Below are 21,791 nucleotides of genomic sequence, written 5' to 3'. Positions count from 1 at the left end.
TTCCTCGTTGTTAAAGCTTGACAACAAACTTCAGTCGACTCGTCTGAGGTACTTGACGATTCGACTCGATTCGCACGAAGTCGATCCGTACCACTGGAAGTCAAGCCCAGTGAAATAATGATACATGAAACTTCCTCGTTCTTAAAACTTGACAACAAACTTCAGTCGATTCGCCTGAGGTACTTGACGACTCGACTCGATTCGCACGGAGTCGATACGCACCACGTGACACGATGACCCACGAGAACATAGGCACGCAAGGCGTGCAGGAGTTATTTTTTGTGAACTACAAGTCTCGAGGATAGGAGCATTAATGGAACTGTTTACAGTAATGATTTGGTTGATTTGACAAGTTTTTTTGGTTGAATTGCGATGTACAGCAAGAAAGAAACTGGGAGTTTATGATGTACACACGATGTTACATCGGTAATGGTAAGATAACTAAATAGTAAGCCATAAAATGTTTGACTGAACAGATTAATGTAGATACCATCTTATTTTCTAACAGGCAATTTTATTCGTTCTTTGATACAGCCCACACTGTGATTGGTCTGACACGCGCACATGCATAACTCCCTCACTCACCGATCACGTAGCCCCTCCCCCGGGGGGAGGGACTCCCTTATATGGGCTATATAGGTCTGTGCGGCCCCGAAGGGTATGGTTTTTCAGCCGTTTTGGTCATAAATAGGGTATCGATTTTAGCTGATTTTGGTCATTTTGGTCATAAATAGGGTACAGTTTTTGCACTCTAGCCTTGATATGGGTATGCTTTAAGAAGAAGCCACTTTTCCATCATTATCGAAAAGAACATCAACAAAAGCCCTTCACAAATTTATATGTTTACGGTAATTTAACATTGGTTTGAACTAGGGAGCTAATTATAACGCAGGTCTGAAACAGGGTTTTGATTTGAGGGTCAGGTCGTAAATAGGGTTTCGAATTTTTGGTCAGGTCATAAATAGGGTAAGGAATATCGCAGATTTTGGTCATAAATAGGGTAAGGGTTTTGGGAAACGGGCCGCACACCCCCAACCAATTTTTCTGGGAGTACCCCCTCGGGAGCCCTTCCAGCCCCCAAGAGGAATTTTTGCTCAAAAATACTCAAGTTAAGAGAACTTTTCCCATTTTATACGAGTCGTAAGTTTACTCTTGTTACACAACACAACGCAACAACACTACTTCACCGAAAATTTAAAGAAACAGAAAAAACCTCTCTGACATGTTGAAAGTCTGATTTAATTAAATTGCACTTTAACTTGGTGCCACACAGTCTTCAAAGAACATTTGAACAGTTTTCATACTTTTTACCTTTAAAAATATCGGACTGAAAAGAATGTCATAAAATGCCCATCAAATAAAAATATTAAACTGCTACTGCAGAGACGTAAAAACACTCTAGAAATGAAAGCTTCTTTTTTGTTTAATATCCTGGGAACAATAACCGATAACTTGTAAGCTCTAATTGAATTTACTCCCATATGAAAAACAAAAGTGACGAGTTACCATTTGTAACTAAAAATAGCAAACACCTCGTGGGAACAAGTGGTGACGAATCGTCAGCTCTAATTGAATTTACTACCTTGTGAAAAAGAAGAGTGTCAAATTACCCATTGTAACTAAAAAATAAAAATATCTCGTTATATTTGCATGCAATAAGAACAAAGCAATCGTTACCTGTACTTACTATTGTAAACGTTAGAACTGCTTCAAATCTAAATAGTCTCGTCTCCTCTAAAACATGTTCTAAGAACTAGAACCGACGATTCGTGACCTCTAATTGAATTAACTCCTTGTGAAAAACAAAAGTATCAAGTTACCCTTTGTAATTAAAAATAAAAATATCTCGTGCCATTTGCCTACTACTCATGAACTGCTTCAAAACTCAAGAATCATCTTGTTCATAACTAGCCACCATTACACTGAAAATTATGCACTCTAAAACAACCCAATGTACGTATGTAACTGTCACACTCCCCTCCAAACCGGACTAAAAATCACAAACCGGCAACATACACGTCACTCTTTATTTTTCAATTACCAAAGTCCTTGTGTTTATACACACCTTGTGTTTCTCACGTACCATTTACCTTTACAACAAGAAATTTGATTGGCTGTTCATAGTAGATCCAATCTGATTGGTGTGACATACATACATCTCTCACTCACTCACTCACTCACTCACTCACTCACTCACTCACTCACTCACTCACTCACTCACTCACTCACTCACTCACTCACTCACTCACTCACTCACCCATTGACCCGTCCATAACATACCCGACGCGCCGACTAAGAGGTATTTTTTTACAAAAAAATAACTCAAAAATGATCACAGACCTTCCTCGTTCTTAAAACGTGACAGCAAACTGGGAGTCGATTCGTCTGAGGTACTTCACGATTCGAGACGATTCGTCGCGAATCGTCTGAACGGAAGTCGAATCGCGGTAGGCAATAACTGGGATGTCAAATTGTTAACGATTCGACTCGATTCGCACGATTCGTCGCGAATCGTCTCCTGCAAAGTCAAATCGTCTAAACGGAAGTCAACTCGCGAAAGACAATAACATTATGGAGAGGACGTATTACTAATATAAACCTAGTCATATTGCAAGTATCCAATATCTTACCGCAGAAATGATATACATTGGATAGCTTTTCGCACGAAGGTTATTTTTACATAGAAGGGTCATAGATGCTAAGTATATAAATAGCTTATTTAACGAAGGTGTCCGCTTAATACAGGTTTAACCGTACTCTATTGCCGAAAAGGAAGATATTGAAACTCACCAAATTGATGAGCTGTTAAACGTTCGAATGATTCAAGCCGTGATTAAAAGTTTTAGACGATCAACAGACAAGAAAATTGATTGAAGAGAATTCGAACGACCAGTTTCACTATTATTAATACGGTATTGTGAATAAATACACGTAAACACGGACATGGCGAAATTATATGAAAAAATAGTTGAGAAATAGAGGAAAAGACATAACACAAGGCTGGGAGTCCTGGAAAGGAAAGAAAAAGAAAAGAAAAAAAGAAGTTATTACAACACGGGGTATTCGAGTTTGGTCACCCAGCCAAGTACGAACCCCGCCGAACAGGGCTTAACTTTTTAAATTTGTTGAGCTGACGAACCTTTATAAGATACGAGGACGGGAAGGCCAGAACGAGAACGGCAGTGGACGTGGGCAACTTTCGCGGGTCCCGTCGTGTCGCCAAATACAAAAATGTTTGACACGTGTATTTTCTTAAAGAACGGTGACGTCAATGACTTGAGCTTCGTAAAAGCTATTCACAAAAGCAATGACATTCTTCATAATGAAAGGCTCCTGTGAGCCAGCTCATGGGTGAATTGGATGAAAGTAGAAAAGTTATTTGAAGAAAAAAAGACAGGAATTGATCATTGTGGAGTTCTTCTTGGTATAGCAGTGAAAAACAGGATTTTAAAGAAACATCCTTTGATCCATTGGTTCTGATGTCCAGTGGTTGCTCATTGACACCCTTTGGGTAAAGGTCAAGTCTGCATACAGGCCAAGTGGCCCACCAGGCCAGAGCGTATCCTGGTTCTGTAGCATGAAGCGACTAGGAGTATTTCTACTCCCCCCTGGATGGGATGCTAGTCCATTGCAGGGTTACCACCAGCACTAAGTTCACCGGTACCCATCTGTACACGGGGGTAGAGAGAGGCACTGTAGGAATAAAGTGTCTTGCCCAAGAACACAACGCAATGTCCACAGCCATGGCTCGAACCTGGACCGCTTGATCTGGAGACAAGCGCACTAACCATGAGGCCACCACGCCTCCCACCCTTTACACTGTAGGTGGCTGAATTTGCTCTGTGTTAAAATTATTTCATAAATTATCAATAATTATGTATTACATAATTGAAAATAGATTTCAAAAGAGTGCAACAACAACAATCAAGATTAACATTGCTTTTATTAGGAGCATTTTCTTCTTATTAAGTCCGCTAAAATACTGACTACCATAATGTAGCACATAAAAGCTAAGAGGAGACATCCTAGCTAGCAGTCTCCTATACACACAGATTATACAATTTGTACTGAGTTATAAAAAACAAGTACAGCATGATAACCACCATTTTAATTTAATTGTAGTCCTAATATAAAGACTGATTGTGATACTCTACATGTATGTGTTCATGTATATGAACATGATATAGAACCGCTCATTTTAAGCTTTATTATATAATTTCTGTATTCCACTGTAAAGCTATAGGTTCATTCCTGCAGTTGAAGTTTGACACACGTAGCGAGTTCAGATGGATTTCACTTGTTGACATTCTTGACTTTAAGAAACATACATTGACAAAGTTCTAAAGTATTTCCAACTCTGTACATACATGCAGCTTGGAGAGCCATTTTATATGCTTGTAACCAATGTCTTTTGCAAAGAATGAGTTTAAACAGTTCAAGTGTCAGCTGACTTAAGGGAGACAATTCGCGTCGATTCGATCGAATCGAGTCGAATCGACAACATTATCAACCCACCCTGCATAGCCCAGATGCGCTATATTATCTAAGACTCGCGCAAATCGACTTCCGGTATGACGAATCGACCGTAAGGGAGACGATTCGTGTCGATTCGATCGAATCGAGTCGAATCGACAACATTTTCAACCCACCCTGCATAGCCCAGATGCGCTATATTTTTTAGGACTCGCGCAAATCGACTGCCGGTAACACGAATCGACAACAAGGGAGACGGTTCGTGTCGATTCGATCGAATTGAGTCGAATCGACAACATTTTCAACCCACCCTTAAAGCCCAGATACGCAATATTTTTTAAGTCTCGCGCAAATCGACTTCCGGTATGACGAATCGACATTAAGGGAGACGAGTCGTGTCGAGTCCATCAAAGAGGGTTCTCGAATCGACTTCCGTTGGTCGAATCGTCAATTCCAGAGACGAATCGACTCTAGCTGGGTGTATTGGACAACCCTCCCCTTAGTGGCGGGATTAATGAGATTTAAGAGCACACCATTTGATTTTTCTTAATTTGTTTGCTTAGACATTAATCGCTTAGGAACTGACATCCCTAGTCATTTCAATTTACCTAATATTTTCACGTAACAAAAACGCTCTCTTTTCTCACGTAAATCAAAACAAATTTACGCTAAAATAAAATAAAATAAAATAAAATAAAGCAAAGTTGGTCATTTTAGATCAGGTTATTCCCTTCGTTTTCAGTGTAGTTCCTCTAGCTAATCCTCTGACATTTTCATTAATGGAGAATAAAAGTTCGACTTTTATATAAACAGATGATTTCTAGCTTTGTCTACATCAAGTAAACAATTTGTCTTAACATCATTTTATAATATTATGATGGTGTTGGACTTATTTATCATTTATTCAATAATTTTAAAGACCCGGAAAGGAGGAACAAAGCGCACCATTTGAAACCTTTATCTTCTCTGTTGAAGTTTCAGTCTAGCTAATTAACCAAAGTTGAAACGAAAGACTTTCATTCATAATACTAGGTTGAAGGCAATCATTTACATGTGCCTAGTCGTCCAAAAATTTTGACGACTTTTCAAAAGTTAAGAGTCGATTTCTGAACTCAAGCTTTTGAAAAATTGATGCTTCAGGCAGTGCTCATTTTATGGCCTACAAGGGGAGGCTCTGCCGGAAAGAGGTACCTTTTTCAGTCTCAAAAGCACTCGCGCGTGCAATCCCGCAGCAAAGTAGGCGTAGGCTGACTAGCTGAGCACAAACACACATCTTTGTTTCTTATGGCCTCTTTTTGCTCACGGGGAGGGGTGAGGGGCTAGCCACTCGATCTGCTCCCTCTAAATCCAACCCAGGATCCACTAATTAAATGCTGGCCTCTTAAGCTGATTTACTTTAGGCTTGTCATCAGTATTGGATCCAGACCTTCAGCTAAGGGGTGGGGTGGGGGTTGTTTTGCTTGCCCTGCTGGCTTTTCTTCCTTCTGTGATTATTTTCTTTTTTACCCAAAATAGGGGGGGAGGGCCTAGATCCACCACTGCTCATGAAATCTTTTCTTACCAAGATTGCATGACAAGCACAAAGAGCATCTGGTTAAGAGGTCAGCTTAACAATACTACCATACCTGAGTTTGCAATTAGCCGATCAGAAGCCATGACTACAGCCCTGATATCGTGCGATATCAAGTCACTGACCTGATATGGCTATGATATCATGGTCACTTGGCTGAATTTGGGTATGGTAAATACCTAATCATACCTTTTTGGTATGCTTCAGTGGAACATCAGGCTTGTTTGGTTGAGGCATGGGTATTTTCCTTGACTACATCTTACCAAAATACAAATTATGGCGCAACCAAACATACCAAAAAGGTTCGATTAGGTATAAGTACTACTTAAAAATTATAACAAAATAATAATTCAAATATTCCACATTCCTAAACTTTATTTCCTAAATTCAGCAAATGGCAGTCTCATCATGGTACTTGTGTGACAGTGAATGCATGATTGATATCTTTGACCATCAATTTCATTTTAAACTGCATTTATCTAGCAGATAAATAATTGGCAATCAGTCAAGGGTGTCAGTTTACATCACAGCAGTTCCTGTAATAGTTACAGGAACTTTTGCATAATTAATTATAATTATTATCATATTATTAGCACAGAAAGAAAGAACAATTAAAGTTACTGCAAAGTAGAGTGAGAATTGATTTAAATGAATGACCTGATTAGTATCTTAACTTGAGGATTTTTCAAAAGAATTTAACATCAATAGTACAAGATTAATTTCTTGAAACAAAGCTGATGAGCAGACAAAATGACCTGGATTGAAACCAAGCAAAAATGTTTGCACCTAAAAGAACGAAATTCTAGAGCTTATTTGGGTCAGAAACACAAAAATTCATTTCCAAGAAGTTTTGGTGCAATTTGTCCCTGTTCTGTTGGATTCTCAAACAAGGTCAGCTTTGATTAGCACCTCAGTGAGATAAGCATTCAAACTCTCCACACACCATCCAGACACTATGAAACAAACACGTAATGAGAACAAAGTAATCATCAACACTGGGTCATTGTTTTGATTAACCACCAAATTCTCAGAACGTGGATACAAAAGAAATGAATGGACCCACTGGTGAGAATTTGAGACTTCAACAGGCATTATATTTTTGGTAGAAAAAACAGCTGAAGTGGACAGCCATTCAAAAGAACAACTGCAACTGTAATATTGTCACGGCTTCCTGCAAGGATGGCGCCTTCCACTAGCCTTTCACTTAGGGCCTTTGCTAGCGCACAAGCCTTTTCATTTCTTTGGAGCGTTGACCCTCGCGAACTTAATGAGGGGGCAGGGGGTTGTAGTAAAACTGGCGATTTCATGATGGGTTTATCTTCATCCATTTCTGTGGGACTCTCACTAGAATTGTCTTCCTCATTGTCACTATATGTATCCTTGTTTACAATGTCCCCTTGTGACATTTGTTCAGTGGAGCTCACCGCTTCAGCAGACTTGTTCCCTTCCGGAGAAGCCACGCCCTTGCTCCGTCTGGGAATTTCATCCCATTTTGGGACAGGCAGCCCTACATCCAGAGCTGAAGCCCTGTCTTGCATTCGCCTCACAATAGTTCTCACGTCGATATCGGGTATAATGTCTTCCAGGAGAAGAATGACTTCTTCTTCGCTGAAAACTTCCCATACGCCATTCGACGCGAGGATGAGGAATTGATCAGCGTCCTCGAGGGTGAGACAATTTACAAAGGGTGTTCTTATCACGCTAGTCTTCAGATTCGGGTCGCCGTGATTCCCTAGACCCCGGGTGCTCTTCACCACGCCATTAACCAGGGCAGTTTTGTCGCTTTTAGAAACGTCCCCTTTAGCCTTTCGTATTCGATGCCGCTCTTTCTTATCCCAGGGGCTGTGATTGTCCGACAAACGTTCGATCGAACCGTCACCGCGGCATAACACCGCTCGAATATTTCCCGCGTTCGCCACATACAAATTATTTCCTCGTAACAGACAAGTCAGAGCAGAACACCCGCTCCAACGGTTTCTCGATTGTTCCTCCACGCCGTAGAGCAGTATTCTGTCCATCTCTTCGAACGCTTGGTTAAAAGCCACTACAATTTCCTCATTGACATCTTCATGTTTCATACTCGTTTGGTAGATACTTTCGACCTTGTTCTCGAGAAGTTCGCTCAGGTAGCGCGCGCATTTCTCTGCTGCCATACTTCCAGAATATCCGTCATAAATAGCAAAGAATCCACTCTGTGGATCATTACAAAAGAAATCCTTAAACGCGTACCTATCTTCCATCGATGTCTTCCATCTTGAATTCGCATGTTGACAAACGCCGAACGCAAGCGCACAGGTGAGAGTTGTTCCCCGTCCTTGTATATTCCGCTGATCGAGGAAAAATTCGTCCACATTTCGAAGAGTGGTGTTTGTGCCTTCAATATCAGCCTTGATTGCCTCGTAGGCGAGGTTCAGTTTTTGAAGTTTCTTCATCGAAACTGGATTTTCGGAGCTCGCCGTTTCGTTGAGTCGTCTCAAAATCGCCCGGCGTCGCCTGATTAATTGTTTCACGCTAGAAGGCTTCCTGTCCATGGTAAATCGGAACATTTCCAACGCGTTGTGGAATTCTTGGTGTTCTTTCAAGTGTCGAACCTTAATTTCTTCTTCGCATTTCATGCAGACAATCGAGATTTCGGGTTTTACAGGCGGCGTTATTTGATTAATCGGAGGCAAGTGGTCAAAACCCAAATTACCTCTTTCGTGTGTCTCTGAGTTGTCGCTGTCGTTCATTTCCATACCGATTTCCAAATGTTGATCTGAGTTGTTCAGTTCCTTCGCTAACAGTACGAATCCTTCGCTTTGCCAGTCCATTGTAAACAAAAATCTTAGACAAAAGGTAAACTACGTTTGGTTGGAATACTGCATTAGAAATGCAACAATCATTTCCTTTTGCTCACAATGTACATATCGTTACTATGGTGACCATCAGTTTCAAATTAGCGGTTTGTAACGCCATCAAGTGACAGCTAATGTGAAGCCATCGCGCGCGAAACAAGATTATTTTCTTTCCTTCTGCTGTAAGCTTCCCCAAATCAGAAACGTAGAAATCAAGAGGCCTTTTGTCATTTTTGGAAAATCCGGTCTGAAACACTGCGACCTTAGCTTCAGACAGTCTCGTTGGGTCACTTTTGCTTGTCACGCAATATTTCTGTTGACAGGTTTTTTCCAAAGGCGCTGGGTTTGGTGAAGCCACTGGCAAAAGAAAAGTTATGAAATTGGATTAAATGCAATCAAGCAAAGCTCATTATGTAACCATTGGGGTGTATATGTGTATGGTATGAGCAGGCAAGAACTGAGGTAAGGAAAAATTGTTATTTAAATATTTTGGAGTAAATATTGTCAATATTCAACTATTTGAGAACCTGGTAACAGAACACCAAGAAAACTCTCAAGCCCCAAGTCAGACCAAGCTAAAACGGGGAAAGTGGAGGGGGAGGGGGTAGCAGAGGTGAAAAGAGAGAGTTTAGAGGTAGGGGATGAGCCTGAAAGTTTTCAGGTTAGCTTGTTTACAGTTAGTTCTTAATAATGACAAATGCAAAACCCCATTTGACCCCCTTCCTCCCTTCCCCACGTCTCACCCCCCCCCCCCATCCCTGTTTTAGACCTGCCACTCAGGTCATGGTCTTTCACCAATGTTGGGATTTGCAGAATGATGCAGTATCTCTTTGTGATAAGTACTTCAGTGCAAGTGTTAAATATACAAAGAATTTTAAAAAAGGTCAGTATTTAACATCATAAATTTGGCAGGTACTGATTAGACAGAGGAGGGGAATGATGCAATATCTCTTTGTGATAAGTACTTCAGTGCAAGTGTTAAATACGCAAAGATTTTTAAAAAAGGTCAGTATGTAACATCATAAATTTGGCAGGTAGTGATTAGACAGAGGAGGGGAATGATGCAATATCTCTTTGTGATAAGTACTTCAGTGCAAGTGTTAAATACGCAAAGAATTTTAAAAAAGGTCAGTATGTAACATAAATTTGGCAGGTAGTGATTAGACAGAGGAGGGGATTTCTGTGCACAAGACCACAGTTAACAGAGGGGAATGGTTATGAAACTTGACAGAGTTCTTTGTTGTATGTTTTTGTTCTCTTTTTTGGCCTCGACCGTGCACAAAACACAATAGTTTCTTTGGACCAGACCTGCACAGTTAATAAAGGGGAATGACGGTTATCAAACTTGACAAAGTTCTAGTTATATGTTTTTGTTCTCTTTTATGGCCTTGACCATGCACAAAACACAATAGTTGTTTACTACTGATCAAAGAACTAGCCAATACAAACATTGTGGTTATGTAACTCATGCATAGTGTATGATTGAGCGTAAAACAAAAGATTGTGCATGGTCGTGGACCTTCCAACATAAATCTTGGCATTTTTGTTTGCTCCTTTGATGTTTGCCGGGCTTCATAACCAGTCCCCTCGATTAACTATGACCAGACTGACCACATCACGAATTAAACTACACCAGAAAACAAAAACAAAACATTTTTTTGTGTTCATTCACTTCAAGTTTAACCACATTTTATAAAAAAATAAGCCTAAAGATATGTTTTATTGTGATCATGAAAATTTTTGATTTTAAAATAGATTTAATTTATTAATATAAAATAATTGCTAATTCCAGTGAATTCACCACTTAATTATCATTGAACATCTGTTTTGTTTTTTAAATACTACACTTCATTCTGATATGGCATCTACTTGTTAATAATATTCAATCAATCACGCAATCAAATTTTTATTTTGCCCCAATGGGATTTTATTGTATAGTGACCAGTCAGATGGCTGATCAAATCTCAGGGATATTTACCTATGCCTATGGTCTCACTTTGATTAGAACCTCACAGAGGCCCAATTATGACCATGACCCCCAAAAGTAAAACCATAAAGGCACATAGTTTTTCATCAACACAAACGCAAATACAGATTTTTTATAAAAAAAATTACTACCAGTATATAAAAGCACTGACGAGATTTTGGGTATCAAGCTAACAAGGGAACATGAAAATTTGTTTTAAGAGAAAAACAGATATTTCTAAGATAAATAATAAAATTGCCTAAAAACTTCAAGAAAAAATGAAATTTACCAATGAATAAAAAAGTGAGAAAATGTAAACCATTTAAGAGGGCCTAAGAAACATTGTATCCCTCGCCCCTGGGTGGCTCTTGTTCTTGTCAAATGCTCTGGGTTTTCCCAGAGCATATTCTTCAATTAAGCTGTTTATGTTTTCCTTGTTCACTAGCCAGACACAGTTTTGTCTATAGCAAATTATTCAATTTTTATTTACAATAGTAAGATAATTAAAAAATATATGTAACTCCAGTCATACTTCTTGTCATACTGTGGGTGTGACAAGAAGTAGAAACAAATCTTTGCCCTAAGCACCAAATAATGTAATGGTATACTCGGACATCCATAGCCTAAACTATATGATACTGTGGGCAATTTTGACACCAGGAATCAGGTAAAAGAAAATTAACCACACAGAACAGACTTTGTTGGAAGAATGTTGTTGAAGCCCCTTGTTCCACATGCAACATAAGTTCCTATGCTGCAGTGTTACTTGCGTTACAAGAAGATGTGATGACAATAATAATAGTCACGCAACACTTGACATGGTCACTTCTTTGAAAAGACTTATTTTCAGATGTGGGGGGGGGGGGGGAAAGTGGTGACATCACAGCTGGTATTTTGCATTTCAAATGGATTCTAGTAAAATATAACTGATGGGAAAGTTCTGTGCAAAAAAAGTTTAAACTCTTAAACCACAAATGAACATTACAATCATATTGTATCAACATAAACTAAAAACCACCACTGCAATAGTCCACTGATATGAATGAATTACTGAAATTTATAATCATTCTTTTTATATCTGGGAGGGGAGCTTGTTATAAGCGTTTCACTGTTTACATCTAAGATTTTGGGGCTGGTTTTGGGAAGGTTTTGTTCTGAGGATGTTTCTCTCTTGTTAATTTATGGTAAGAGCTGAGCATTTTTACCATTATGGATGTTTTGGGTCCATCTTTTTCATGTCACGAAATTTCTTGATAAAAATAATCACATTACAAAGCAAGACAAGGATAGCACCACCAATACTCATGTTGTTTGGAACAACATCCAGAGCTACCAGCTGGAGAATAAATGAAAAGGCAATTCCTATCGTGCTTACCAACGCAACAACTGATGCCTTTTCCATGGCTAAAGCCTTCGATCTAACCACTAACGCAAAGTAACCCAGAACTCCGATTGCAAGCATGTAAATTGAGTCATAAGTTCCACAATCAGGGTATTTAAAACCAGAGATTAATGAACCTACAAAGCTGATGATTGATCCAAGGACAGCAAAGTAAAACACCACTACTCTTGGGCCAACTTCCTGGGACATCTTGCGTGTTAGGACAGTTGATGCTGCTGAACCAATTGCAGCTCCAACTGCAAGGAGGGTAGGCACCCACACCTGTTTAGATCCAGAGTTTTTTCCAAGAGAGCCAAACAAGAACGTTGGCCTTCCAATTAACACCACCCCTCCTATACTTAGTATCATTGCTAGCACATCAAACTTGCTCACTGACTCTTTGAGAAAGATACGTCCAAGTATGGCTGTAAACACCGGAGAAGTGTAAAATATCACCCTAGCGTCGGCTAAAGGCATGTGTTTTACAGCATAATTCATTAAATTCATCGCCGTCGTGCCGGAGATGCCACGAAGCAATAAAAATCTGCTCTGCTTCCACGGATAAATAAATTTATCTTTGAAGAATATCATTGCTGGCAGTGAGAAAACCATTTGAAATGTTAGTCGCATGAATGTCACCTCAATGCTTGGAACGCTCTCAGCCAGTTTAACCATCAGTGAGCCCACAGACAAGATCAGCGCCGCAATGATTCCCAAAATGATGCCTATGAAAGCCAACTTCTTTTTCCTCGGTGCTTTAATCTTTATGTTTACCACTTCCGCGTTTCCATTTCTCGCAATACGATTGTCGCGAAGCTCTATAGCAAGATCATTTCTCGCACTTGTACTGTCTGAATCAAACTGGTTTGCCTCTATCGTTAGTTCAGTTGTAACGTTCTCTGTAGAGCCATCTTCCTGAACTTCAAGGAAATCTTCTCTCAGAAGGAAGCTTTCGTCGTTTTCCAACAGGCGTTCGCTCTGGACCCTCCTCCGAAGTCTGGCGATGAATGGAGAGAAAATTTTCGCCGCCATGTGTTTGAGATATTTTGACTTCTCTAGAAAATGAGAAAAGTTTCTGTTAATTTATCACATGATTCAAGCTACAGATAATTGAAAGTATTGGTAATGCTTCGCAATTATTGCATGAAAGCTTATGTAACTCTGACTGTGCATTTTTTGTCATCCGGGCAGTCACGCAATGAAATCCCGACATTTTCTCTCCAGTCCCTATTTGACTCCGTCAGATTCCGCCCAAAGAATTTTTGATGGGAAATGCACCTTGCATACGACCGATGCGTATGCAACGACGGGCGCAGCTACCGTATACAAGGCAGCTGTAGAAAACGCAAATAAGGTACTTTTAAACGAAGAAACAGATCCCCCCCAAAAAATGAAAAAAATCTACCCACCAGATAGGCCTAGACAGATTCTGCTCAAAAAAATGTTAAAAAGTTGCTCAAAAATATCCCCAAAAGTTGCTGAAAATCGCAAAAGTTGCGTACAAAATTTTTATAGTTGCTTGCTGAAATCAAAGAGCAGCAAGCCAGCTCTGTTTCGGTACAGCAACTAAACGAGTGGTTTCCTTGATTGATTCGGTAATAAACAGGGGTTTTGCTCATTGACTTTTGCATCCGACTTACCTTGTATTTGCCTTTGTTCTCGACTACTTTACGCTTTCGGGAGATGGAAGCCCTTTCAGGCTTCGAAAGCTCTGGACCATTACCAATTGCAGCCTGGATTGGATCTCTTTGATGTTGCTCTTCATCGGATTCTTCAGCGTCAGAAGAAAGCGCCTTACCGTCCGCCATTTTGAGCTAGTTGTACCATATTTAGAATAAAAACACAGGATCGCCATTCTGGAAATGGAGTCACATCCGCCATGCTGATATTTTGGAATCTATCTACCCAAGATACCGATCAAAACGCAAGAGAGTTTCTAATGAAATTCTTGTGAATTTCCAAAGAAAACGTGTTAACATAAGGTCGTAATACTAGCAATAATGATAAATATTGCATAAAACGTACAACAGTTTTTAAAGACATGTTTCGGCATGCTTATGCCATCTTCAGTTTAATAGAGTGACTAATGATACGTGACACAAGTTATATACTACAAAATATGAATAAATTATTTACAATATGCATTACAAAACAGTGGAAACGGAAATTACAGAGTTAAAAAGGTGTTGAAGTGATGTAACTGTTTGTTAAGGTCAGGTTTGTTCTTACTAATATAAAAGGCTTCTTTAAGTTTAAGATCAATAGAGCTATTCGCTGAGTCTAAGATGCGAAAACAAGAAGGTGTGTACATGCCCCTGCATGAAGAAAATTGAGAAAGATGTTTAAAAATATGCGAGTTTTTATCGCTTACTGTATGTTCTTTAATCCTGGTAGAAAAATGGCGACTGGTTTCACCAATATAACAGGAATTACATCCCGCACAAGTAAATTGATAAACTACCATGGATTTTAGAGCATCAGGAGTACGATCTTTAAAACTGAACATATTCTTGATTTTGAAAGAAGTAAAAACTAATTTGATATTAAGATCCGTTTCACAAAAACGTTTAAGTAATTGCCGTAGTTTGAGTTCCGTTATTCTAGAGTACTGGCCGATAAAAGGAAGCTTAAAATAGCGTATATTGTTTTCATCATTAACGTTGCGGCTTTTTTGATCAGAAGGCTTGTTAAGATACCGCTTGAAGGTTTTTTCAATGATGTGTGAAGGAAACGAGTTACGTTTTAGAGTGTCCGAAAGCTTGATCAAATCGTTTTCAAAACCGGAAGAAGTGTTGTTGATTTTATAAGTTCGGTCAATGAGAGTACGGACAAGGCCAATTTTATAGCGAAACGGAGTGAAACTAAAAAAAATTGTTAAGAGACCAGTGTAGGTTTTTTTATGAAAAACTGAAAAAACGCAGTCATGCGAAGAGTTGTCAATCAGAACATCCAAAAAGGAAAGTTTACCGTCGTTCTGTTTCTCGATTACTTATGAATGTGGTTTCGAAATAGTGAAAATATGCCAAAAAAAGCTAGCTTTTAGAAAAGATACTGTAAAGTTCCTCACTCTCCGAAAAGTTGCTCAAAATCGTAAAAGTTGCTCAAAAGTTGCCGAACAAAATTAATCTGTCTAGGCCTACCACCAGGGATCAGTGTTTTGTTATACAGTGCTTTGTTATATAGTGTATACAGTGTTTTGTTATATAGCTGGAGTTTAGTGTAAAGTAAGAAGGGAAGAGGAAGTTAAAGTAACCTCTGGTTAGTGGGAGAGCGGGCAACAATTTATTGCTTGTTGTATCGCCTTCCGGGCGACGTTTAGATTTAGCCATTGCCACGTGACCCAATAAGCAGCGCGCATAAGATTCAACTAAACTCCAGCTATTCCACTGGACGTTTAAGGTTGGAAGGGGTAAGGCGAGTCAATTTTTGCATTGGACGTCAGTGCGGGGCATTTTTAACCAAAAGCAAAAAGACACAAAAATTACTTGGAATTTGACAATGGATGCTCAGCAAATAATAAGAGTATTTTGAACAAGATCGTTTTATTGTGCCCTCATTATAATATCACTGATACCACACTTAGCCATGTTTTTAATACTTTGCTTGGCAAATGAGCTCCCTAGTTTCCTAACTTCAAAAGTTTTTAATTGCAGTGCTTTTGGTTGGAACGATTCTCGTGTTGCGTCCATCACTTGCAACAGGCCGCCATGTATAGGTCGCCGATCCACTGACCATACTGACCGCAGCGTCCATGACACTGGATCCTACTATCTCCGAATTTGACCGGGGTGATGTAGGAGGCACTGGCGGCGAATTGGCTCAAAGCACGCAAATGGCCCTGGGAACGAGTGAATCCGGCTGGACAACCTCCACTAGCCAGAATACAGTAATGCCCAGGAGGCCATTGACCTGAGAAAAAAAGAAAAGACATTAGTTGTTTTAGTTGCAAAGGTCGGCCAGCCCACTACGGCAAGCTGCAGGTTACACTATCTCTGAAACGAAAGAAATTCAGTCTATTGTACACCGCTAATTAAGCAGACTTTGTGAAGGTCGTTTTTATATGTCAGGGATACGGTAAAGGTAATTTGTTAAACGTTTTATACTTACCACTTGTAGCTTGTTGCAACTGCTTTTTAGTGCTTTCAAGGTCGCGTTTGAGACTCTGTAACGATGCAGCCTGGGTCTGAAGGTAACTTATCAAGCACTTGGGTATCTGTTGAAACAAGAGAGAACAAGTCTCTAATTAATACGGCATGGGAAGGTCCTGTGATTTTTTGTTTTCATATATGGAGAAAAAAGTTTTTTTATGGAATGGGCCTTTTCAATAACTAGGCTGTCGCGCGACCTTGTCAATTATTTAAACATTTAAACGTTTACTACTTCAATATTATAATGGGGCTCTAGATCTCTACGACGTTGTCGACATAAGAACCTGAAGAACAATCTGTCCCAGGCGCAACATAGCGAGGTCTATTCTGTGTCCGCCGTCGTGCTGTTTCTAGCAATTTGAACATTTTTGTTTCCTTTTGATTCTTGTTTATATATGAGTAGCTCGCTTAAGTTTAATTCTTATTAGTACCCTGGGATCCACTGTAATTGGCTAGGCTGTACTGGTCTCCCTGCCTAATGAATTTTGTTGTGTATAAGTCAGCATTTTAGTTTAGGCGAAGTTAAATAAATAAACAAAAATGGCCGTGGTACGAATATAATACCAGAAATGGAAACAACGTGATAAAAAAGTAAGATTTCCAATTTTGAAGCCACTGACGTTATAGTGTGAGTTGTTACAGTTATTTAAAGGTTTAAAAAATTATCAAGACTTGTTAGGAAAAACCCTGCTGGAATCCAACGTACAAATGGTTTCAAATCTTCAAACCCTAAAACTGTCCAAGAATCTCGGCTTATTTGGCACTGTAACAAAGCTACTAAATTGAACGCATTGTGCTGTTTTTATTTAGGTTTTCAGGTACACCAACTCAGATTGGTGGAATATATTGGGAGAATTTGGTGATGGAGATAATTAGAGGAGCGGTGGCCTAATAGTTAGTGGGCTCGTCTTCGGATCGAGCGGTCCGGGTTAGAGCCCTGGCCGGGGACATTGTGTTGTGTACAGTTGGACAAGAGACTTTACTCTCACAGTGCTTCTCCACGCAGGTGTATAAATGGGTACCGGAGAACTTAATGCTAGGGATAACCCTGCAATGAACTAGCATTCCATCAAGCGAGGAGTAGAAATACTCCTAGTCACTTCATGCTACGGAAACCGAGATAAGCTTCGGCCTGATGGGCCACTTGGCTCGTATACAGACTTAACCTATTAGTTAAAGACCATGATGATCGAGCGGAATATATATGTTGAGGGAAATATCCGATTTAAGTCTATTGTATTACCAGTGTTAGAATTGACCCACGCTCTCCCTTCCCGTCACAATCAAAGCCAGCCTAACCTTTTCTGAGACATGAATTAACAGGGTTGACGTTATAGAATATATTCACTAGCCAGAAGGAAAACAAGAACAGAACAGTGAACTATAAAAATACACAAAACTGCACGTGTGTGATCTTTGAGTCTTCTCACCTCGCAGTCAGGCTGAGTTACAGTGCCAGTCGTGTCATTACAACACACTCTTCCAGCGACAAGAAGTATAATGAGCATCGTCAAGGCCATCGAGCTCTTCATCTTGCTTTACTCTTCGATTTCAAGCGATCGCGAAGAGCTGTTTTCAAAACTTTTGGTGAGGTAAATGTTCTGTAACACTCTTCAGAATACAAGTCTACCTCTATAACTGAGACTCAGAAACGACATTTGTTTATTACTCAACTGTTAATTTTTAGTTTGTCTTGTGTTAGACTCGTGATCATCCACTTTTTTTAATGATAATCCATGACAGTCAAGTGCTTCGAAGAATGAAAGCCACTGAAGTCCCCAACCACCCTTCCCTAGAGACTCTCAGTACCTCTCCGTAATTGTTTAACGTAAGAGTGCGTTTACGCACTTCAACTGAACAACACAATAGCTCATACATATATTTGTGACCGGAGTTGTTTCATTTAAAACCCAACGTGCATTTGCAGGTATACGAGCAGAATAAAAACAGTCAAATTACTCAGTAGCGACGAGGAACGAGGAAGTGAAATGTGATCATTTAAGTTCACCGCGAAGAGCGTACAAAATTGCCTTCGGTTGACACATCCTATCAGTATATGTAATAGAACTACATGCTGTCCAATTTGGAAATAACTGGATGAGAAAAACTCCGAGGATTGCCAAAATGGACGAGGCTGTAGTCCAATTTGGCAGTCCGAGGAATTTTTTGAATCGAATTATTTCCAAATTGGACAAGCATGTAGCCCTATTACCTATTAATTACATAGCATCCAAAAATAGATGAACATGGCGAACTTGCGGTCTCGTAGTATGCTGTAACTCTTGCTGTTATTCTTTAGATGGCGGTCTAAAGAGCCTTGCATAACAGCAAGACTATCTGGCTCGTATTCATCTCCGGTTTGCTTTCTTATCTCTACATAAAATCGGCAAAGAACGTCGTCAAGCTCGTCTTCGGGAATCTCAAGCTTTCTTTAACTCTTTAACCCAGCCGGGTCTTTGTGCTTCTTTGCGTGTTCTTCTTCTGATTATTCTCCCTCATCTCAAGTAAATCAGTAGCATCTATCTCTGGAAACCCAGCTGAAGACTCCATTTAAAAGTTTGAGACGTCAAAAAGGTGGAGAGAAAAGTCAGTAAATTCCGCCTTTATCAGAACATATCAGAAAACATAATAAAAACTGCGAGCTACAATCGCTCGCTGACGCTTGATCAGATTGCAGTGATAATAGCTGTAACCTGATTGGCCAATATACACTTGCTTTTTTTATATATCTTGACATTTGATTGGTTGATGGAAGGTATCCAGATTTTTCTCAAATTGGACAGTTTGTTCAAAGCTAAACTAAACGTTTCGAGCAAAAACTATCCAATTGGGACAGTTGGCAAAAATTAATAAAAAATAGATCTGTTGGCAATATTGGATCTTGATGCAGCTACATAATTAAACGTATTAAATCGGCTTCTGACACTTTTAAAGAACTTTTGATTTGTATTTTGTAAAATGCAGATAAAATTGTAATTTGTAATATGGCGTGAAAACGAGAAACTATTAGCCTTCTCCAACCGACCATGGGTGTGAGAGAATCTTCATGGGCGCTTTATTTCCTGTTTCTGTATAAAGCCTTTATATTGTTTACATATATAAAGAATATTACACGGTGACGAGAAGATATGAATTTTATGTTCGAGTGGCAAGAACAGTATAATAGACATACTGATGACTGCGTTTTTGACGATTTCCCGAAGATTTCCGACCACTAATTTCTAACGTCCATAAGAATTTCCTCGTAAGGGATGTAAACTTGAAAATTGACATGTAAGCTCATCCGATACCAGGATTCATTATAAAAGAGATAAAAAACGTTCTCTGGTAAAAGTGTTTGAAGTTGTGAGCTTTCAACAGCCAGTCTGCTGTCTTCGACGGACAAAAATGAAATGATAAAACAGACCTTTTATAAAATTGAAGTGTTACTCAGTCGCGGTAACGGGAAAAATTAATATTTTTCTTTACAAACTAACTGATTAAGAGCACGTACAATCATCCTTGTAAACCAAACGTGAATAAATAATCCGTTCCAAACGCGTTACGTTGGCAACTCTCAACATCTTTAAATGTCTTTGCTTACAACTGTACCCACTTCCTTAATTCTAAACGGGCATCTTTTCCGACAGAAACTTGAATCATAAATTTTCGATGGACCGAATTGTATTCTTCGATCGAAATACAGGTTTTGGGTTATTTCTAGTTTTGCAAATTTTTGCACGAACAAAGAAACCCTATTCAATTTCACATTCATTTCGGAGGGCCTGTTAGGGAGGGTACCCATGTCCCCTGTCTGAAACTCGCCACCAGCCATGTCGACATTTCGCTGGATTCCTATGTCGACTGTCGGAATTTCGTCTCAGAGGAGTTGTGTCGGGAAATTTGACCTTGTTCGATTAAAACGAATCTACACGTATAACACATCGTAATGCCTTTGTTTATTAAAAGAAAAAAAACCGACACAGTGCTCTCAAGTCTCACGCATTGAGCATCAAGTTCACGCAAACGAATTCAATCTTGCGCTCTCACGCTGAAACTATTATTTCTCACGCATTGAAGGTTCCTTGCTGTTTTAGTCAAGTACATATATAATTAAGTATCTCTTTGGATATAACTTACTCCTTGTACGCTTTGCACTTGCTTCAAACACTTTTCAGCACTATGAATTCTTATGCAGAGCCAGCATTTCTCCGGTCAGTGGGTTTAATGATTACTTTATCGTTACTTTTAAAGCATCACATTTCGACTCAGAATGAAGGAAAAGACTTCTTAGCTACTTCAATTTTTCAAAATTTTCTAAGGGGCTGGGGGCATGTTGGTGGGGGGGGGAGGTGGGGGCATATTGAGGGCATGCTTTCTAAGGGCTTGGGCATGCTTTCGAGCGCTGAAGTTGCTAACCTCCAAGGGGATGCGGGGGCATGCTTCCCCCGGGAAATTTTAAAATTTAGACGCTTGGAATTGTTATTTTCAGCCATTTTCTAGTCAGTATTTGGGCCTAAAGTACGATCGAACCTATGTCTATTTTTACCATGTTTATGTTTAACAACCGTTCCTTAACTCAAAATCTCAACGGCCTCAATCAGATAATCTCTCCTATCTATAATCTTCCTTTGAATTTGGCGTAACCCTTATCTTCTGCTGAAGACAAGCAGACCTTGGCAGGTTTCCCCTGTCTCTCTTTTCCGTCCATAATGCCATTCGTTGATAATACAGCTTCATATATTCTTTTACTGGTGACCCACTAATAAAAATATGAAGCAGACGGTCGAAGATTTCTTTCCTTTTTCCTTAAGCGTTTTTTTAGGCGTTTTAGGGCACTGCTAACTAAGCTGAGAGTGAGAACCGTACTCAGCAATGACGGACTCGATTTATTCGACGTGGACGTTTTAGCATATATAAGAAAGCCTGTGTTTCCCGACCCGTCGACATCGCGCGTGAGAGAGGAAAACACATTTAAAACTCTGGAAATGCGTCGTCACTTCGACTCAGACGTTTAAAACAATCACTGCATTCTCAGTTCCGAAATTCGTTGTCGGTTTATCTTACCATTTCTCTATTTCGCTGGAGTAGTCTGTCGTTCGTCGCCAATTCATAGCTCTCATGTCGCCGTTTCAAGGCCATGTCGATTGTCGGAATTTATCCCTAACAGGGTCTCATTTTGCTTTCCGTCCAGTGCGCAGCTAAAATCATCGATTATTCGTATAAGAATAGCCTTTATCTATAGAACCAATTACCAATTATCAATTACCAATCGCCTATATCGGCTGGGATATATTAAGCGGCTTGTAAAAGCGGCTTCCTGTTTGAACAAAAGTAAAAAAAGCTTTAGATAGTTTTCGCCTCATCTCACTTGGGTGCCAGAACACATGGCACCTGTCATTACATAAGAATTTTTCGACTCAAACCGGCTGTTCCAAAA

The 21,791-nt window shown here is 39.6% G+C and overlaps 3 protein-coding genes across 3 annotated transcripts; all 3 read right to left on the bottom strand.

The window, feature by feature from the left end:
• Window positions 1-5,399: 5,399 nt before the first annotated feature.
• On the bottom strand, window positions 5,400-11,699 carry LOC145469745 (protein phosphatase 2C-like domain-containing protein 1). Its single transcript, XM_081453537.1, has one exon. It carries the CDS (start codon window positions 8,851-8,853, stop codon window positions 7,135-7,137), a length of 1,719 nt encoding a protein of 572 aa, XP_081309663.1. The 5' UTR covers window positions 8,854-11,699; the 3' UTR covers window positions 5,400-7,134.
• Window positions 11,700-11,703: 4 nt separating this feature from the next.
• LOC145469764 (solute carrier family 35 member G1-like) lies at window positions 11,704-14,118 on the bottom strand. Its single transcript, XM_081453566.1, has one exon. It carries the CDS (start codon window positions 13,254-13,256, stop codon window positions 12,051-12,053), a length of 1,206 nt encoding a protein of 401 aa, XP_081309692.1. The 5' UTR covers window positions 13,257-14,118; the 3' UTR covers window positions 11,704-12,050.
• Window positions 14,119-14,828: 710 nt separating this feature from the next.
• On the bottom strand, window positions 14,829-18,260 carry LOC145469811 (uncharacterized). The gene is made up of 3 exons (XM_081453624.1): window positions 17,803-18,260; window positions 16,332-16,437; window positions 14,829-16,133 (listed from the first exon to the last, which is right to left on the bottom strand). Exons 1-3 carry the CDS (start codon window positions 17,902-17,904, stop codon window positions 15,913-15,915), a joined length of 429 nt encoding a protein of 142 aa, XP_081309750.1. The 5' UTR covers window positions 17,905-18,260; the 3' UTR covers window positions 14,829-15,912.
• Between the last annotated feature and the right edge of the window lie 3,531 nt (window positions 18,261-21,791).

This window comes from Orbicella franksi, chromosome 15 (genome assembly GCF_964199315.1).
Source record: "Orbicella franksi chromosome 15, jaOrbFran1.1, whole genome shotgun sequence".
Lineage (NCBI taxonomy): Eukaryota > Metazoa > Cnidaria > Anthozoa > Scleractinia > Merulinidae > Orbicella > Orbicella franksi.
This window is presented reverse-complemented; position numbering and strand designations above follow the sequence as displayed.